General features: G+C 42.8%; 1 protein-coding gene across 3 annotated transcripts in view; it reads left to right on the top strand.

The window, feature by feature from the left end:
- The window catches only part of ZCWPW1 (zinc finger CW-type and PWWP domain containing 1), a 31,396-nt gene that overhangs the window by 5,455 nt on the left and 7,543 nt on the right, over positions 1-18,398 (top strand). For 2 of the 3 annotated variants that reach the window (XM_040634848.1, XM_008698418.2), the window contains 7 exons: positions 10,222-10,338; positions 11,086-11,206; positions 11,835-11,910; positions 12,319-12,423; positions 13,332-13,415; positions 14,042-14,108; positions 14,513-14,616. In XM_040634848.1, the coding sequence (XP_040490782.1) occupies positions 10,222-10,338; positions 11,086-11,206; positions 11,835-11,910; positions 12,319-12,423; positions 13,332-13,415; positions 14,042-14,108; positions 14,513-14,616 (674 nt within the window). Of the gene's footprint in view, positions 1-10,221; positions 10,339-10,693; positions 10,697-11,085; positions 11,207-11,834; positions 11,911-12,318; positions 12,424-13,331; positions 13,416-14,041; positions 14,109-14,512; positions 14,617-18,398 lie in introns of all 3 variants that reach the window. The other variant, XM_040634847.1, reaches the window with a different exon arrangement.

Below are 18,398 nucleotides of genomic sequence, written 5' to 3'. Positions count from 1 at the left end.
TCCAAGGTAACGTATGGTTTTTGGTGCTATTGTAAATGGGATGGATTCCCTAATTTCTCTTTCTTCGGTCTCGTTATTCGTGTATAGAAATGCAACTGATTTCTGAGCATTGATTTTGTATCCCGCCACGTTACTGAATTGCTCTATAACTTCTAATAGTTTGGGAGTGGCTTCTTTTGGGTTTTCCATATAGAGTATCATGTCATCTGCAAAGAGAGACATTTTGACTTCTTCTTTGCCAATTTGAATACCTTTGATCCCTTTTTGTCGTCTGATTGCTGTTGCAAGGACTTCTAGTACTATGTTGAATAATAGTGGCGAGAGTGGGCATCCTTGTCGAGTTCCTGATCTTAAGGGAAAGGCTTCCAGCTTTTCCCCATTGAGAATAATATTTGCAGTAGGCTTTTCATAGATGGCTTTTATGAGATTGAGAAATGTACCTTCTATTCCTACACTCTGAAGGGTTTTAATCAGGAAAGGATGCTGTATTTTGTCAAATGCTTTTTCGGCATCGATTGAGAGGATCATATGGTTCCTGAGTCTTTTCTTGTTGATATGATGTATCACGCTGATTGATTTGCGAATATTGAACCACGCTTGCATCCCAGGTATGAATCCCACTTGATCGTGATGGATAATCCTTTTAATGTACTGTTGGATTCTATTAGCAAGTATCTTGTTGAGGATTTTGGCGTCCATATTCATTAGGGAAATCGGTCTGTAATTCTCCTTTTTGATGGGGTCTTTGCCTGGTTTGGGGATCAAGGTAATATTGGCCTCATAGAATGAGTTTGGTAGCTTTCCTTCTGTTTCTATTTTTTGAAATAGCTTTAGGAGAATAGGTATTATTTCTTCTTTGAATGTTTGGTAGAATTCCCCAGGAAAACCGTCCGGGCCTGGAGTTTTGTTATTTGGAAGGTTGTTTATCACTGACTCAATTTCTTCATAATTAATTGGCCTGTTTAAGGAATCAATTTCTTCCGGTTTCAATCTTGGTAGTTTATAGGTTTCCAGGAAGGATTCCATCTCTTCCAGATTGCTTAGTTTATTGGCATATAGCTGTTGATAAAAATTTCTAATAATCCTTCCAATTTCAATGGTGTTCGTCGTGACCTCTCCTTTTTCATTCATAATTTTAATAATCTGGGTCCTTTCTCTTTTCTTTTGGATAAGTCTTGCCAGTGGTCTGTCAATTTTATTGATTCTCTCAAAGAACCAGCTTCTAGTCCTGTTGATCTGCTCTACTGTACTTCTGGTTTCTGCTTGATTGATTTCAGCTCTAATTTTGGTCAACTGCTTCCTCGTGCGTGGATTAGGCCTGTCCCTCTGTTGCTGTTCCAGCTTCTTGAGGTGAGAATATAAAAACTGCATTTTAGATTTTTCTATTCTTTTGAGTGAGGCTTGGATGGCTATGTATTTCCCCCTTAGGACTGCCTTTGCAGTATCCCATAGGTTTTGGACTGTTGTATTTTCATTCTCATTGGTCTCCATAAATTGTTTAATTTGATTTTTGATTTCCTGGTTTATCGAGTCATTCCTGAGCAGGATGGTTCTTAGTCTCCAAGTGTTTGAGTTTCTTCCAAATTTTTCCTTGTGGTTGAGTTCCAATTTCAGAGCGTTGTGGTCTGAGAATATGCAGGGGATAATTTCAATCTTTTGGTATCGGTTGAGACCTGTTTTGTGTCCCAGAACATGGTCTATTCTTGAGAATGTTCCATGGGCATTAGAATAGAATGAGTATTCTTTGGTTCTGGGGTGTAGTGTTCTATATATATCTATGAGGTCCAACTCGTCGAGTATGGCATTCAAAGCCTTTGATTCTTTGCTTAGTTTTTGCCAGGGTGTTCTGTCTATTTCTGATAGTGGAGTGTTGAGGTCCCCTACTATTAATGTATTTTTATCTATATGTCTCTTTATTCTGGTTAAGAGTTGGCTTGTGTATCTTGTTGCTCCCCTGTTGGGGGCATATATATTTATAATTGTCATATCCACTTGTTGAATATTTCCCTTAAGAATAATATAGCACCCTTCTGCATCTCTAACTATAGTCTCTAGTTTAAAATTCAATCTATCTGATATGAGAATTGCTACCCCAGCTTTCTTTTGAGGTCCATTTGCGTGAAAGATGGTACTCCATCCCCTTACTCTCAGTCTGAATGCATCTTTGGGTTCGAAATGAGTCTCTTGTAGACAGCAAATGGATGGGTCATTTCTTTTTATCCAATCTGCAACCCTGTGGCGTTTATGGGAGCGTTTAAACCATTTACATTGATGCTAAGAACTGAGAGATAGAATTTTAATGATGCCATGTTGCCAGTAAAGTCTTTGTTTCTATCGATTGTGACTTTCTGTTCTGTATCACTCTTGGGGGCTTTTTACCTTTATAGAACCCCCCCTTAATATCTCCTGTAGGGCTGGTTTTGTGGTTACGAAATTGGTTAATGACTGGCGATTCTGGAATGTCTTTATTTCTCCATCAATTCTGGAATGAGAGCCTTTGGTGGATAAAGGATCCTTGGCTGCATGTTTTCTCTGAAAAGAGTTTAAAATCACCCCGCTAACCCTTTCTCCATTCCAGGTCTGTGTGTACAGGTCTGATGTTATTCTGATGCCTTTGCCTTTGAGTCACGTGAGAAATTTCTTTGCCCTGGCCGCTCAATACTGTATCATCCTGGTTCTACATATTGCGAATTTCGCCGGGTATCGGACGCGATCGTGGCGTAGGTTTGTCGGTGGTTGAGCTTGGGAGGGTCCTCTCTGCCTCTTGACACGAATGTTTGTTTCCCTGCCAGATTAGGAAAGTTTTCAGCTACAATTTTGTTCAAATATCTCTTCTAGACCTCTGTTTCTTCTCCCCACCCTAAGATCGGGGATCGTGATCTGACATTGGATCGTTTCATTAGCTAGTAATTCCCCCCGTAACTACATTCGATAGGCAGCTGGATTTTTTTTAAGACCAGCTTCTATTTCGTTTTTCCCTATTAACCCTCCTCCAATTCCTAATACGTTCCTCTGCTTGTGACCCTAGCCTAGAGCCTCTGTTTGGCCTCAGCATTTGGCTCCATAGAATTTCTTTTAATTTCGTCAGATTCCTGCTCTCATTTTCTGTCCTTAGGATTCTATATTCTCACAGTAACCTTTCTGCGTTAATCTTTCTTCAATTTTGGCTACAATCATTTTGACCAATGTTACTTCTGAATTCCATTTCATAATTTGGTTACATCCATACTCCATTATTTCTGTGGCAGTGAGGCCACAGACTCACTGTCTTTTCTTTGCTGGGGGGCTCCCTTCTTGTCATTCTGATGAGGAGAGGTTGCGGGCTTCGTCCAGAGCCCAAATTATTGACGGTGCCCAGGCCGTGCCTCCCTGTTTTATAGGGATCTTAGGGGTGTGGGCTTCTTCTTTAAAAGATTTTATTTATTTATTTATGTGGCAGAAGAGAGCCAACCAGCGAGAGAGGAACACAAGCAGGGGAAGTGGGAGAGGTAAGAAGCAGGCTCCCAGGTGGAAGAGCCCAATGAGGGACTCCTTTCCAGAATGCGGGATCACCCTAGCCAGGCAGGAGCTCGCCATGACATGCCACCCAGGCGCCCGGTTGCTGGACTCTTGATTTTCTCAGCCTGTTCAGTAAGTTCTGGGGGCCTGCGCGCCGATACTCAGGCAACTCCTGTTTGGGTAGAAGTCTCCGTGTGTCCCCTGCAGAGGGGATGGGGATGGGCACTCCTGAGCAGTATTTCCAGGCTTTTGTTCTCTGGCGGCTTTCCCTGGCGGTTTGCTGTGCCTCTTCTGAGAGTCAGAGCAGCAGCGGCCGAATTTCAGCCTCTGTCACAGAACAGAGGGATTGCGGCCCATTCTCCACTGATGTTCTGGCCACTTTAACTCTGTTACTGTTGGTGTTGCTCAACGCTGCAGCGTCCTGGGATGTGCGCCCCACACCCGGCGTCCCAGCCCTCACTTCCAGGGCCGGCGTGTCTCTGTCCTTTGTGTTTCTAACGCCGCGAGCCACCCCGCGTGCCCCCGGAGCTCCTGGTCTCAGTCTGGTTCCAGCGAGCACACCGGGATTCCAGAGTTCCGCGAGATGCCTGGTGGCGCGGGCTCCCAGCTCACGGTCTCAGTCTGCTGTTTCCTGGGTGCCCTCCGTGAGTCTGCCCGCTCCCCCGTGCAGGTGGCTACCGATTCCCGGCGCCCGAACGGGGCGGCTCCCTCCCCCTTCCGTTTATCTTCCGATATCTGTGCGCGGTTTCACAGCTCCCCGCTTCATACCTCAATACTCAGCGCTGGAGATGTTCCTTTGTAGAGATCCAGATGTATCTTCCTGTGTCTCAGGCTGGTTCCGTGGTTGTTTAGGCTGGTCTGGTACCTATCCAGCTCGACTCGGAGGACCGGCTGAAAACGGTGTCTCCTACTCCTCCGCCATCTTAACTCCTCCCTCCAGGATTTGTATTTTAGAAAGCTCACCCTGCCAGTGGCATGGAAGATGAATTGGTGGGAACACAACTAGACCCACAGAAATAGTGATTCAAATGAGGAAGATAGACAGTAGCAGTGAAGAGGAAGAGACAAAGTTGAGATTTTTAGGAGGAAAGATCAGTATGATATGGTTGCCAGTTAGATCTGAGAGGTGAGGCAGAGTATAGAAGAAAGAGCACATTTCAGATGGTGAATTCAGCTTTGGACAAGTTGGGGGGGGGGTTCTGTGATGAGCTTTAGCATCCAAGAAAGAGGTCTGGGCCGGGAATACAGATTTGGGAATCTGGATAAAATTTTCCAAGAGGAAAACGTGGAGTGCAAAGAGAAGAGCAATGAATAGAAAACCCATAATGTTTAGGGGGAACATAATATTTAGGGTTGAACAGAGGAAGAGTTGCACAGGGAAAAAGCTGAGCACTAAGAGAAAACTTATGGAGGTGGAAGGAGATCTAGGAGAGTATGACATCAGAGATGCCAGGGGAGGAGAGAATTTCAAGAAAGAGGGGTGTTTAGCCTCGTCCAGTGCTGCTACAGAAACACCGAAGAGGATAAAGATTTGAAAATGCTCAATGATGTTACAATTAGGAAGTTACTAGGGTCTTGATTAGAACACCCATATGGGTTGGTAAGGGTGAATGGCCAATTTAATTGGTTGAAGAATAAGTACTTTTTTCAATTAGTTTAGATGTGAAAACTAGGATGAAGAAAATGGTAAATAGAGGGGAGAGGGTGTAGAGCTGAGTGAAGGTTTTTCTTTTTTTAACTTTTTTTTTTTTAAAGAAAGAAACGTGACCTCTGTGTTGTTAGCATATGTGTATGCTGAGAGAAAATTGTTTATAAAGAAGGAGAGTTTGGGGTGCCTGGGTGGCTCAGTCAGTTAAGCATCTGACTCTTGATTTTAGCTCAGGTCTTGATCTCAGGGTTGTGAGTTCAAGCTCCATGTTGGACTCCACTCTGGGCATAGAGCCTACTTAAAAAAAAAAAAAAAGGAGTGGTTGATGGGAATGAGAAGAAAGCCACAGGATTTATTCTTATTCAGAAAGGACACTGTAGCCTTTGAGACTGGATGGAAGAAAGATAAGCATGGGTATTTATTTATTCTTTTAACAATAGTTATTAATGCTTTATGTTCTATTCCAGGCATCATGCTAGGTATTGGAAATACAGTGGTGAACAAAATAGATAATCCTTTCTTTTGTAGAATTCATGGTTTTAGTGTATTAGGCAATAAACAAATATAGGTTATAACCATGGTAATTTTGGGGAATTTTAGAATGAGAAATAAAAGAGATCAGATGATATGTTAGTATGTTTAAAATTTTGAAAATAAATACACTTAACAATCTGGGGGGAAGGGGCACCTGGGTGGCTCAGTCATTAAGTATCTGCCTTCGGCTCAGGGCGTGATCCCAGGGTCCTGGGATCGAGCCCCACATCGGGCTCCTCTGCTGGGAGCCTGTTTCTTCCTCTCTCACTCCCCGTTTGTGTTCCCTCTCTTGCTGGCTGTCTCTCTCTCTGTCAAATAAATAAATAAAATCTTAAAAAAAAAAAAACAACAATCTGGGGGGAAAACAGGCTTGCACCAAAAACAGGCTTGTACATACTAGAAAGAAAACTCAAAGAAAGAAAGAAAGAAAGAAAGAAAACTCTAGGCATCACCCAGGATAGTTCAAGGCAATAAACTGCTCCTCGTGTTATAATGACATGGTAACATAAGGAGCCGGAGGTGTAAGTCTCATTTGGGCAGTTGGGTGGTCTGGATGGCGGTGTTCTATCTCCCGCAGCTCTCGGTATTAGGGCAAGGATTGGATTTTCACTGGGAGATGGAAGGTCTACTTCTTAGGCAGTGCTCGTTGAATTGAATTGTGATTGTCGTGAATGTGTAAGCCTCTGACTATAAACGGACTGCTCTTTGTGTTTCTTCTAGTTGCCAGGGACAGGCAAGTCCTCCTGGAGTAGGAAGGAGAAAGGGCAGTATCTGATAAATACAATCCATTCGTGTGAAGTGAGGGAAAAGAATGGAGTATCATCACAGGAAGAAAGGGAGACCTAATCAAGATTGGGCCAGTCAGGGAACGCAGCTGTAAGGAGATGGCCGTTAAGCTGAAATCTGAAGGAGGAGCAGGAGTAGGAGAAAGAGGTTAGGGAGAGTGCTGTTTGGCATATTCCGGTTATTAAAAGGAAGTCAGTGTGATTGGAGTTCGGAGAGCAAGGAGAAGCAAGGCAGGAAAGTGGCTCTGGAGGAACGTACAAAGTGAGGATTTTATCTTCAGGGCAGTGGGAAGCCAACGATGAGTCTTCGCCAGGGGAGTGATGTCATCAAATTAATGTTTTAGAAGACTCCCTTTGGTGATTAATTGGAGAATGAAGTATGTAGGGACAAGAGTAGACCAGTGAGTCCTAGGATTAGATACTTCGGTGGCTTGGATGAGGATGATGAAAGTGGAAACAGAAGTGGGTGGTTTTAAGATATGTTTTAGAGGCAGACTTGTCAGAGCTTGGTAATGAATCGGACATTGTGTGAGAGAGGTGAGAGCATGTTAAAGATGATTGGTTTCTGGCTTGAGCAGTTAGATGAGAGAAGGTGGGGGAAAAGTGGAGGGAGAGTACATTTGTGAGATAAGATCAAGCATTTGGGTTTGGGCCTGTTAGGTTTGAGGTCTTTGTGAGACGTCCAAATGGTGATGTCAGAAAGCGAGGTGGCTGTAGGCATCTGGAGCTAAGAACAAAAGCTAGAAGTATTATTCACCTGTGTGTGGTCGGGTGTGGAGATGGGTCTCAAACCAGTAGGAATGGGTGAGCTTGCCTCCAGGGAAAGTGTAGCATGGGGGCGAAGGCCCGTAACTGGGCTTTGGGACCCCAACATTTGGAGACTGAGTGGAGAAGGAGGAGGGAGCTGCCAGAAAGAGGAGGAAGGGCGAAATGGAAGGAGGAGGGATCACAGAACCCAAGGAAATGGGTGTCCACTGAAATGCTCTTAGAGTGTCTGTGATATCAGTCTTCATTTTCATAGAGTTGTGTCGTGAGCCTCAGACAGTTTTCTGGAGCACATCATCCTCTCTTCTAAGTAATTTGAGAGGAGACTTTTAAAGACCTGTGTGTTGCTGTCATTGGAAATTTTATCCCAAGCCACACAAATACCTCATTCTATATCATTTGGATGACTTTTCCCCATTCATTTGCTCACAAATATTCATTATTTTTCACAACCAACAATTTGTTTTATTGATCTGTGTTTACTTTTATGGCCCCGGCCCCTTCTCCCCGTCTTTTTCTAGTCTTGCTAGATCCCCTCTATGAACAGCAAAAACTACTATTGGCAGCTCTTTTTGTTTTGTTATGGTTTGGTTTGGCTTTTTTGGATGGTATTGTTTTGTTTTTATGTATACAAAGTTTCCAGATTTTATATTATCATATCAAGACACAAGATGCCAGCACGTAGTGACCAGAAGAAAACCCAGGTAGGAAGCCAGCACAGAAGGTTCCAGTCGACCTGGGCCAGCCGGGCCAGTGCAGAGTCCTGACACCACTGTCCATCAGCCCAAAGGCCGGGCTGGCTTGGTGGGCACCCTCACAGGAGGCCTGTGCCTGAGCCAGGTCCACAGGGGCTCTCTGTGGATTGCCGAACGGCATTCACCTCTAACTCTGAATCGTAGTCTTTCTGTTTTGGTCCTTGCTCAACTTTCTCCGGTTCTTGAGGCAGAAGGTAAAGATCTGTTTGGGCTGGGCGTTCTCGCTGTCATGGGATGGGGGTGGTGGCAGCCATGGAGGGGCTGCCCAGGAATGCAGTGTGGAAGAAGGCAGCCCCCAAGTGGCATGGCTGCCTGTCACTGCAGGCCTTGCCTACCAGCAGCACCGGAGGCGTGGGTCTCGTGGCCCACCGTGGCTGCTGTGGTGCCGCACACACACGTGTGCGTTCCAGGCTCTGCAGCTGTCTTTTCAGACTACTGTATCATTCCCAACCAGTGCTTTTTCTTCAAAATAAAATAATTCAGAATGTGTTGCATAATATGAGCTACTTTGAAAGGATCCAAATATAAGTCCTTCTTATAGGAAGGACTGTTTCTCTGAGGGCTGATTTCAGGGGGATGGAGGGCATCCCTATGTTCAGGCATGGAAGGTAAAACTTGACAGTGGGCGAGTGAACTTACTGGAGAAACATATTGGTTGGTATTGTCAACTGTGATGGTATGGTGTAGACCCATGTGCCTGGTTATGTGATATTTCCCTAGCAACACTCAGTTGAATGAATGTAGGCACAGAAAAGGTAGAATATGTTCATTCAGGGTTGTGTTTGGCCAGCTGGGTGGGAAGAAGGGCAGAGGGTAAGGGAGTTGAAGATGTCTGCAAGAGAATCTAAGGAGTCAAACCTGAGTAAGTACAATGAAGAAAGGGGGTTGCTACTAGATTGGGAAGAAGTTAGGGGCCAGAAGATTGGTGATCTAGATAAAGTGAATGTTCCTTAGAAGTCGGTCTTTGAAAAAGTGAGGTGGAAGGATGGGGCATTTTTATCAGAAAGGGATGTTTGGATAAGTGGTTCAGGGGTGTGTGAGGTCCCTACAGATGACTGAGTGGGGCAGGCAGGAGGGGAGTGCATCACGAAGTGAAGTGCATTACTGAGGTGGCATGGAGGAAAAGGCCAAGGAACTCAGAGAATGGGGTGCTTCTTCGAGTTACCTCTTGAAAACAGCTGTCATCTGGAATGAGGGCAGGAGGTAGAGAGGAGGAGAAGGCTGAACCGGATGCCAGCATCTTTTCAAGGGAGATGAGAGGGCGGTGTAGTCCCATGGCATGGATATCAAGGAAGGAAGGGTTTTTATAGGAAGGAGGCTAGTAATGGTCTGGAAGTGGCGATGAGTAAGGATGTTGCTGACCCCACTTTCTGGCCTGGGGTGTGAGAGAGGGAACAGACTCCACTTAGAGGGCTGTGGGTGGGGTCGGGTAGAGGCAGTGTCATTTGTGCGTCACCAGGTTTTGAAAAGGAGATGGATGTTCAGAGAAGAAGTTGAAGATATGTGGACCTTTTGTTGCTCTTGTCTAGAATTCCAAAGAACATAGTGGAAGAATTTGGGATGGAGAGAGGAGAGCCTGTGAGAGGCATTGGGTCAAGTTAGCAGATGCTGGAATGAAGAAAGGTGGGAATAAGGGTTTGGAAGGTAATGGATACAAGGAATGCTTCCTTTGAGCAAGCCCTGAACTAAATAATTGGTTGAGTTGGTAGGCTTATCTCTGTCTTTTGGAAGGGGTTAAGCTCAGGGCTGTTGGTCCCAAAGACTGCAACTTGGTGATTTGGTGACAGGTAAATCAGCTGGGATTCAGATAGGAACTCTGGATGTTGTACACAAAAGAGATGCTGGTTAGCCCTTCAAAAGAACTTTCCAGTAGTGACAGGCCAGCAGAGAACGAGGCACTAGCTGGAAAGATGCTGGCCAAACTTTTCAAGAACCGTCAATACAAAAACCACTCTTTTCTTCCCCTAGGGGAAAGAGAGATTGATAGTATGGCATAGGAGAAAGATTGAGATATGAGACCTGGGGTCCAAGTTTAGATCTGCCACCAATTTAGGCTGATCTTCAGCAAGTCAATTATCTTCTCTGAGCTTAGTTTTCCCATTTATAAATCTAGGATTAGACTCATTGCCTAAGGCTATGTGATTTTGAAGGGGGTACATTGATTTTCGTTGGACTGAAGAACGAAGGGCATTTTTTTGTTTCATTTCAGTTTTGGTTTTTTTTTTTCTTCTCGCAGGTCAATGTCTTGTCTGGGTCCAGTGTTCCTCCCCAGACTGTGAGAAGTGGAGGCGGCTTTGTGGGAACATTGACCCCTCAGTGCTTCCAGCTAATTGGTCCTGTGATCAGAATACAGGTAGAAAGGACTGGAGATGTTTTTCGTTTTGTTTTTAGTTTTTAATGGTTCTTCCCTTTCTTTCTCTGTATGTACCCCTTAGATTAAATATGTCATAGATGTAGTTATAATTCCAGGGGTCCTTGTAGTGTTTGGGAGAGAGGAAGGGATCATCCTCTCATATCAAGATAAATCTGGCATAATGGGCTAGAAGAAGACACCCTGAAGGGTTATGTTGTAGGAAGGGCCTGGGATCTCAATGTAGATTCTGAGTGAATTCCCCCTTCTTCAGCATTAGTCTGACCCTGTTGGTCCTGATTAGATTGTTGGTATTTGGGTTGTGGATAAGAAGGGATATGGGGTATATGGGGGAAAGCAGGTGAGAGAGAGCCAGTGGCTTAGAATTCTAGAATGTTTGAAACCTCTGAGAAGAGATTATAATGATCTAGCCCAGCCCAATTATTTTTACAGATGAGACAACAGAGTCTCAGAGAAATGACTGCCATGATGTTATGTAGATGGAAGCAGGGTCAGATAATGTGGGATATAGGCGGAAGTTTAGAATCTCTGTAAAGTACAAGGAGGCAGCACTCCTGCTCTAGCTGTAGCTGCGTTTCCTCCATGGGTCTTTGTTCTTCCTCCATGCCTGTCTCCCAGGTGCCCTTTTGGTCCCACCTGCTGCCTATTCTTCTCCTCTCTCCTGCCCTCATCCTGATTTTTCCCTGAAGGGGTTCTTTCCTTCCCTTCATTCCATTTCTCTTTTTCCAGACTCGAGGTATAATCGCTGTGACATCCCTGAGGAGTCCTGGACAGGGCTTGAGAGTGATGTGGCCTATGCCTCGTACATCCCAGGATCCATCATCTGGGCCAAGCAGTATGGTTACCCCTGGTAGGGCACCATGGCATAGTCACAGCATCCTTCCATGAACTTGGAAGTGGTAGATTCAAGCAGAGAGGGAAGGAAATGGAAAGCATTTATCATGGAAATGGTACCTGCCTTAGAAAGAACATGGGATGAGGGAAAACATAAAGTACTAAGCCTGGAGACTTCAAAATAATGCGTTTTCTAGAGGTTTCACAGTTGAAGTGGTATCTCCCCGGGAAAAAAGGTCTACCAGTTCTACCCTGAGTAGATAGAAAAAGGAAGCTGGCTTTAAGGCATTTTTTTAAAACATTGAGATGTGACAGATATATAAAGTAGAGAGAACGAAGAAGGGTAGGATAGTTTCTTCTTTGGAGATGTCCCTAATCAGAAGATTTTTTTCTCAGGGTTGATAGAAGGCCTCGAAGGGTAAGATGCTCTTACTAGGAAGATTTGGAGCTTCTTTGTACACTGAGAGGTCGCTTTAGTCATTTGGTAGACTACTGAGGGAGATTCACAAGGGGGGGGTCTATCTTTGGGATCCTTTTTTTTTTAATGCAATATATTTCCCCTTTCTGTACATGTGTATTGAGTTTGTGTTGTGTTCATCTAAACCCTTCCTCTTCTGTCCCCTAAACCTGTCTGTCTTCTCCAGGTGGCCAGGCATGGTAGAATCTGATCCTGACCTGGGGGAATATTTTCTTTTTGCTTCTCATCTTGATTCCCTGCCGGTGAGTTTTCCTGGGTCAGGGTAGGAAGGTGCTCAGGCCAAAGTAATGAACAAATCCATCCTAACAGGTGTACAGAGTTGGAAACAGACACAACCAACAGACATCAGCAGAAACAGACCCTTAACTAGAGTGACAAACACAGAAATAACTACCCATGTATAGAAATAAACTTGTATTTAATTAAATATTGAATCATTACTAGGACATTACTAGGTTCTGATAAACGTGCTTTGGTTAGGATTCCTGAGGAGGGAAGCACAGCAGACTGAGGTGGAGTAGCTGGGTCAGGTTTATGGCATCAGATGAAGCCCAGCACCTCCTGCCCTTTATGAATCCTCAGTTCTCCCCCCAGTCCAAAGCAAGGAGAAGGACAAGAGGCTGTAAGAAAACCATTTTTTTAAATTTCAGTCTAAATACCACGTGACATTTTTTGGAGAAACAGTCTCTCGTGCTTGGATCCCAGTCAACATGCTAAAGAACTTCCAGGAGCTGTCCCTGGAGCTAGCTGGAGGGGTAAGCAATCTTTGGGGAGGGCTCAATTGTGATACAGGGAACCCGAAAACTAAATCTGCCCCTTATTTAACCTGATTTTCTCCCAGGGGAAGCTGTGTTGGGAGGAAGTCCCATGTCTGACCAAGCGTGCAAGAGTGAGGTTATTCACGGGGACTCTTCTTTCTACCATGATTGGTCTTCTTCCTGAAGACTGCAGTTTTCTACAGTTTAGCCAAGGCAGGTGTGGCAGAAGTGAGGGCACATATTAACTCAGGGTTTCTCAGGGTACCATTTGGGGCCTGGTAATTCTTTGTTGTGGAGCGCTGTCCTGTGTATTTTAGCAGGTTTAACAGCATCCCCGGGCTCTACTGGCATCTAGCCAAGGGATGCTACTGCCCCTGGCCTCAGTTGTGACAACCAAAAAAATTGTCTCTAGACATTGCCAAATATCTTCTGGGAGGCAAAACCTCCCCTGCTTGAGAACCACTGAATGAACTAAATAATATTTCCTGCCTATAATCTCTTTGGGTTCAACCAGCCTTAGAAATGAGCAGAGGCCCAGCAGTTCTGGGGTCTTCAAAAATCAGGTACTATTAAATCAAGCAGCTGGATCTGAAGAAATTAGTGAGAATCTTAAAAGTGGAATCACCTGAGCTCCTTTAATCCTGTCTCTCCAAATTTCCGTGGGATTTACTGTGGAGAGGACACCAAAGTGTTGGTTGGCAGTATTGCTAGGAACTGGTAACAGGTTTGTTATGGGAGGATAAAGTGAGATTATGACTCTCAGCTCGAAAGATTAAGAATAGGAGTATCGTATCAATATCAGGAACTGCAAATAAACATAGTTAAAGATCGTGTCTGGCAAGTAGCGGTATACTGGAGTCACTTCTTTAATATTTATCACTGACTCTAATCTTCCTCTATTTCAGAAAAAGTTCAGGAACAAGGACTGCAACCAGAAGCTGGGAGCAGCCCTGACGATGGCTCAAGAGGCAGAACGGATCAATATTCAGGTGGGAGAGTGTTCAGACCACATACCTGCTCCTCTTTGGGACTTGGGACACAAAGCAAACCATATATTCTCTACTATAGAAAAGTGGCTTGTCCTTTCCCATCATCCAGTCTTAGTCTTAGAATTAGTCTTTTCTTCCCAAGCCAGATTCCCCTGACTCCTTAAATCATTTATTCTTTTCCCTACCCTTGAACAAATGGGATCTTCTCTCATCCCGCAGAGAGACTGTGTGTAGTAGGGGACATCGTACCTCCCTGTTTAACTTGAGATCTCAGCTGTATGTGTCTTAACCTTTCTTTTATGCAGGGTCCGTGTTTACCCTCAAATTCTGCCTTTGGGGGTGTGGTGGAGAATGACAAACTGAATTATAAATAAACTGGAAAAAAGAGATTATAGTAATAGAGCATATAATAATATAATATAATATAAATATACAATACAGAGATAATTTTATAATGTATTATAATAGTTAATCTTCACAGAAATTAGATAAACAGAACATGAAATTTCAAGTGAAAATAGTACAGAATATGAATATAAAGTCCATAACTAAAGTCTTAAAGACTGAGGGCAAAAATCATCCCTGGGAGAGTAGCGGATGATGCTTTTGTTTCTTGGTTCCCTCAGGAACGGGTTAACTTGTTTGGTTTCCGGAGCCGATACACTGGATCTGACAGTAGTGGGGAAGGAAAAGGTAGGATCAGTAGGAGGATGAGGACTAGAGAGGGAGGTCCTTCATGAGGGCAGCAACTGAACCTTAATTTTAAATCCAGTGTCATCCACCTAGTTCTGGATTCTCTAATAGGAGGCTGTCCACGAATGCCATTGACCAAGTGTCCAGGGTGGATGGACGGGTAGATGGATGGGCGAAGAGAAGAATGGAGGAAAACAGAGGGTGGGGGGGAGGGTGCATGTTGAAGAGTGGTGGGACTTTGGAAAAGGTGGAGGTGTGATCATCTAAGGCCATGTTTTTCAAGAAAATGCAACTGGGACATGAAAGGTAGAGTCAGAAGACTGCTTCTCTGGGATCAGCGCCATTAATTCATTATCTAATTTATTGGTAAATTCTTTAGCCTTTCCTTCCTATTCCTGCTCTAGACCTAAGGCTTTCTGGGGCTAACAGCCCAGATTCCTGCTTGGAGAAAGAAGAGGAAGAGTCGGAATTGGAGGCAGAGGAGTTGGAGGAGGAGGAAGAGAAAAAGGTAAGATTGATCTTGGGGAATTGCTTTTAGGAGGTTCCTATAAGACATCTGGTTGGCATGGATTTATATTTACTAGGGAACCATCCTATGCCTGCCTTAGGGGGGCCCTGACTAGCTGGTCTTATCTCTTAAGGCTCTTCAGGGAAGGAGACTCTTCTCTCTCCTCAGTTATTCTAATATCTCACATTTCTAGGAACTTATTTCTTGATTATCATTTCAGTTCTTAATGTAGTTCTTTGGTTCTTACTGGAGCAATTTCAGACAATAGCAGGTTGCCTCTCTTCACTCTCAGTCCTCCCCTGTGTGGACACTTCATTTTAAGTGTCTTTATATTCATTCACTTGTCTCCTTAGGCTCTTTTCAAGCATATGAAATATAGATTTTGTAAAAATTTTTAAAGATTAATTTATTTGAGAGAGAGAGAGAGAGAGAGAGAGTGTGTGTGTGTGTGTGTGTGTGTGTGTGTGTGTGCACGCAGGAGGTAGGGGCTGAAGGAGAGGGAGAGAGAATCCCAAGCAGACTCTGTGCGAGTGAGAGCCCGACACAGGGCTTGATCTCATGACCCTGAGATCATGACCTGAGCTGAAACTAAGAGTTGGATGCTTTAACCGACTGAAATTTCAGGCGCCCCCGCCTGAAATACCAATTTAAAAAAAAAAAAAAACTTGAAAAGACTTTTTCTTAGAGTGGTTCTGGGTTCACAGAAAAATTGAGAGAAAAGTACAGAGAGTTCCCATATCCCTCCTGTCTCTACATATGCATAGCCTTTCCCGTTATCAACACCCTCACCGGAGTGGTGTATTTTTTTATAGTTGATGAACCTACATTGGCTCATTGTCATCACCCAAAGTCTATTGTTTACATTAGGGTTCATTCTTGGAGTTGTTATATTCTATCGGTTTGGACAAATATAGAACAATAGGTATATATCATTATAGGATCATACAGAATATTTTCACAGCCCTAAAAATCCTGAGTGCTCTATCTGTTCACCCCTCTCCCTGCAACCCCTGATCTTTTTATTGTCTCAATAGTGTTGCCCTCTCAAGAACACCATATAGTTGGAATCCTGCATATGTACCCTATTCAGACTGGCTTCTGAGAAATATACATTTAAGTTTCCTTCATGTCTTTTCATGATTTGATAGCTTGTATCTTTTTTTCTCTCTGCATTTTTCCATTTCCTGGATGTACCCCATTTATTTATCTATTCACTTACTGAACGATACCTTGGTTGCTTCCAAATTTGGACAATTATGAATAAAGCTGCTATGAACAGCTGCATACAGGTTTTTGTGAGAAATAAGTTTTCAACTCCTTTGGGTAAATACCAAGGAGCTTGACTGCTAGATTGTATGGTAAGAGCATGTTTAGTTTTGTAAGATAACAAATTGTCTTCCAGAGCGGCTATACCATTTTGCATTCCCATCAGCATTGAATGAGATTTTCTGTTGTTCCACATCCTTGTTAGTATTTGGTGCAGTTAGAGTTCCAGATTTTATTCCTTCTAATGGGTGTGCAGTGGTATTTTATTGTTGTTTTAATTTGCATTTCCCTGATGACATATTATGATCTGGAGCATCTTTTCATATTCCTCTCGGCCTTCTGTGTATCTTCTTCAGTGACATGCCCATTAAAGTGTTTGGCCCATTTATTTAATTGGGTTGTTTCTTTTCTTTTCTTTTTTTTTTTTTTTTTAAGATTTTATTTATTTATTTGACAGAGCCAGCCAGCGAGAGAGGGAACACAAGCAGGGGGAGTGGGAGAGGAAGAAGCAGGCTCCCAGCAGAGGAACCCGATGTGGGGCTCGATCCCAGAACGCTGGGATCATGCCCTGAGCCGAAGGCAGACGCTTAACCACTGTGCCACCCAGGCGCCCCAGGGTTGTTTATTTTCTTATTGTTGAATTTTATGAGTTGTTTTTATTTAGGTAACAGTCCTCAATCAGATGTATCTTTTGCCAATATTTTCTTCCAGTCTGTGGCTGGTTTTCTCATTCTCTTGACATTCTCTTTTTCAGAGTGGACATTTTTAATTGTAATGAAGTCAACCTATTAATTCATGGATCACGGCTTTGGTGTTGTATGTAAAAAGTCATTGCCATACCCAAGGTTATCTATATTTTCTCCTGTGTTATCTTCTAGGAGTTTTATAGTTTTAATTTTTACATTAGATCTATATTACATTTTGAGTAAATTTTTGTAAAGGGTGTAAGGTCTATGTCTAGGTTCATTTTTTTGCACGTGGATGTCCAGTTGTTCAGCATATTTGTTGAAAAGACTGTCGTTGCCTTTGCTCTTTTGTCAAAGATCAGCTGGCTAAGTTTATGTGGGTCTATTTTGGGGCTCTCTACTCTGTCCCATATACCCATTTGTTCTTTTGCCAGTTCTACACTGTCTTGATTACTGTAGCTTTAAAATAAATCTTCAAGTTGGCTAGGGTTAGCCCTCCAGCTTTGTCCTTCTTCAATAGCGTGTTGGCTATTGTGGGTCTTTTGCCTTTCCATATAACTGTAGAATCAGTTTGTTGTTCTCATAATCTCATCAATTTCTGCTCCAATTCTTATTATTTCTTTTCTTCAGTTACAAGTTACAGAATAACTTGCTTGGATTGTGTCTGGAATCGCATTGACTCTATCTATATACCAAGCTGGGAAAAACTAACTGTTGGCAGTATTAAGTATTCCTATCCACAAACATGGAATATCTGCTTATTTAATTCTTTGATTTTATTCATCAGATTTTTGTAATTTTACTCATATAGCTCTTGTATATATTTTGTTAGAATTATACCTAAGTATTTACATTTTTGGTGCTACTGTAAATGGTATTGTGTTTTTAATACCAAATGCCACTTGTTCATCGTTGGTTTATAAGAAAATGATGGACTTTTATATATGAACCTGTATTGGGCAACCTTGCTATAAATGTTTATTAGTTCTGGAGTTTTTGTTGATTCTCTTGCATTTTTCTATGTAGGCAATTACATTATCTGCAAACAAAGACAGTTTTCCAGTTGGTCCTTGAATAGGTTTGAACTATGTGGGTCCACTTATAAGTGGATTCCCCCCCCCCATAAATATAGTGCAGTACTGTAAATATATTTTCTCTTCCTTATGATTTTAATACTTTCTTTTCTCTACCTTTATTGTAAGAATACAGTATGTAATACATATAATGTACAAAATACATGTGAATCATCCGTGTTATTGGTAAGGCTTCCAGTCAACAGTGTAGGCTATTAGTAGTTAAGTTTTGGGGGAGTCAAAAGTTATACACCTATTTTCCACTGTGTGAGGGGTCAGCACCCCTTACCCCTGCATTGTTTAAGGGTCAACTGTGTTTATTTCTTCCCAGTATCTCTATCTTTTATTTCTTTTTGTCTTACTGCATTAGCTAGAACTTCCAATATGATATGTTGGAAAGGAGTGATGAGAGGGGACATCCCTTGCCTTGTTCCTGGTCTTAGGGGGAAAGGCTTCTAGCTTCTCAGCATTAAGTATGATATTAGTTATAGGTTTTTTGTAGATGTTCTTTCTCAAGTTGAGGAAGTTACCCTCTCTTCCTAGTTTACTGAGAGTTTTGACCATGATTGGGTGTTGGATTTTGTCAAATGCTTTTTCTGTATCTGTTGGTATGATCATGTGATTTTTCTTTTTTAGCCATTGATATGATGGATTACATTAATTGATTTTCAAATGTCAAACCAGTCTTGCATGCCTTGAATAAATCCCACTCGTTCATGGTGTATAATTCTGTTTATAAATCGTTGGATTTAATTTA

The sequence above is a fragment of the Ursus maritimus genome, unplaced genomic scaffold (assembly GCF_017311325.1).
Source record: "Ursus maritimus isolate PB19 unplaced genomic scaffold, ASM1731132v1 scaffold_2, whole genome shotgun sequence".
Lineage (NCBI taxonomy): Eukaryota > Metazoa > Chordata > Mammalia > Carnivora > Ursidae > Ursus > Ursus maritimus.
This window is presented reverse-complemented; position numbering and strand designations above follow the sequence as displayed.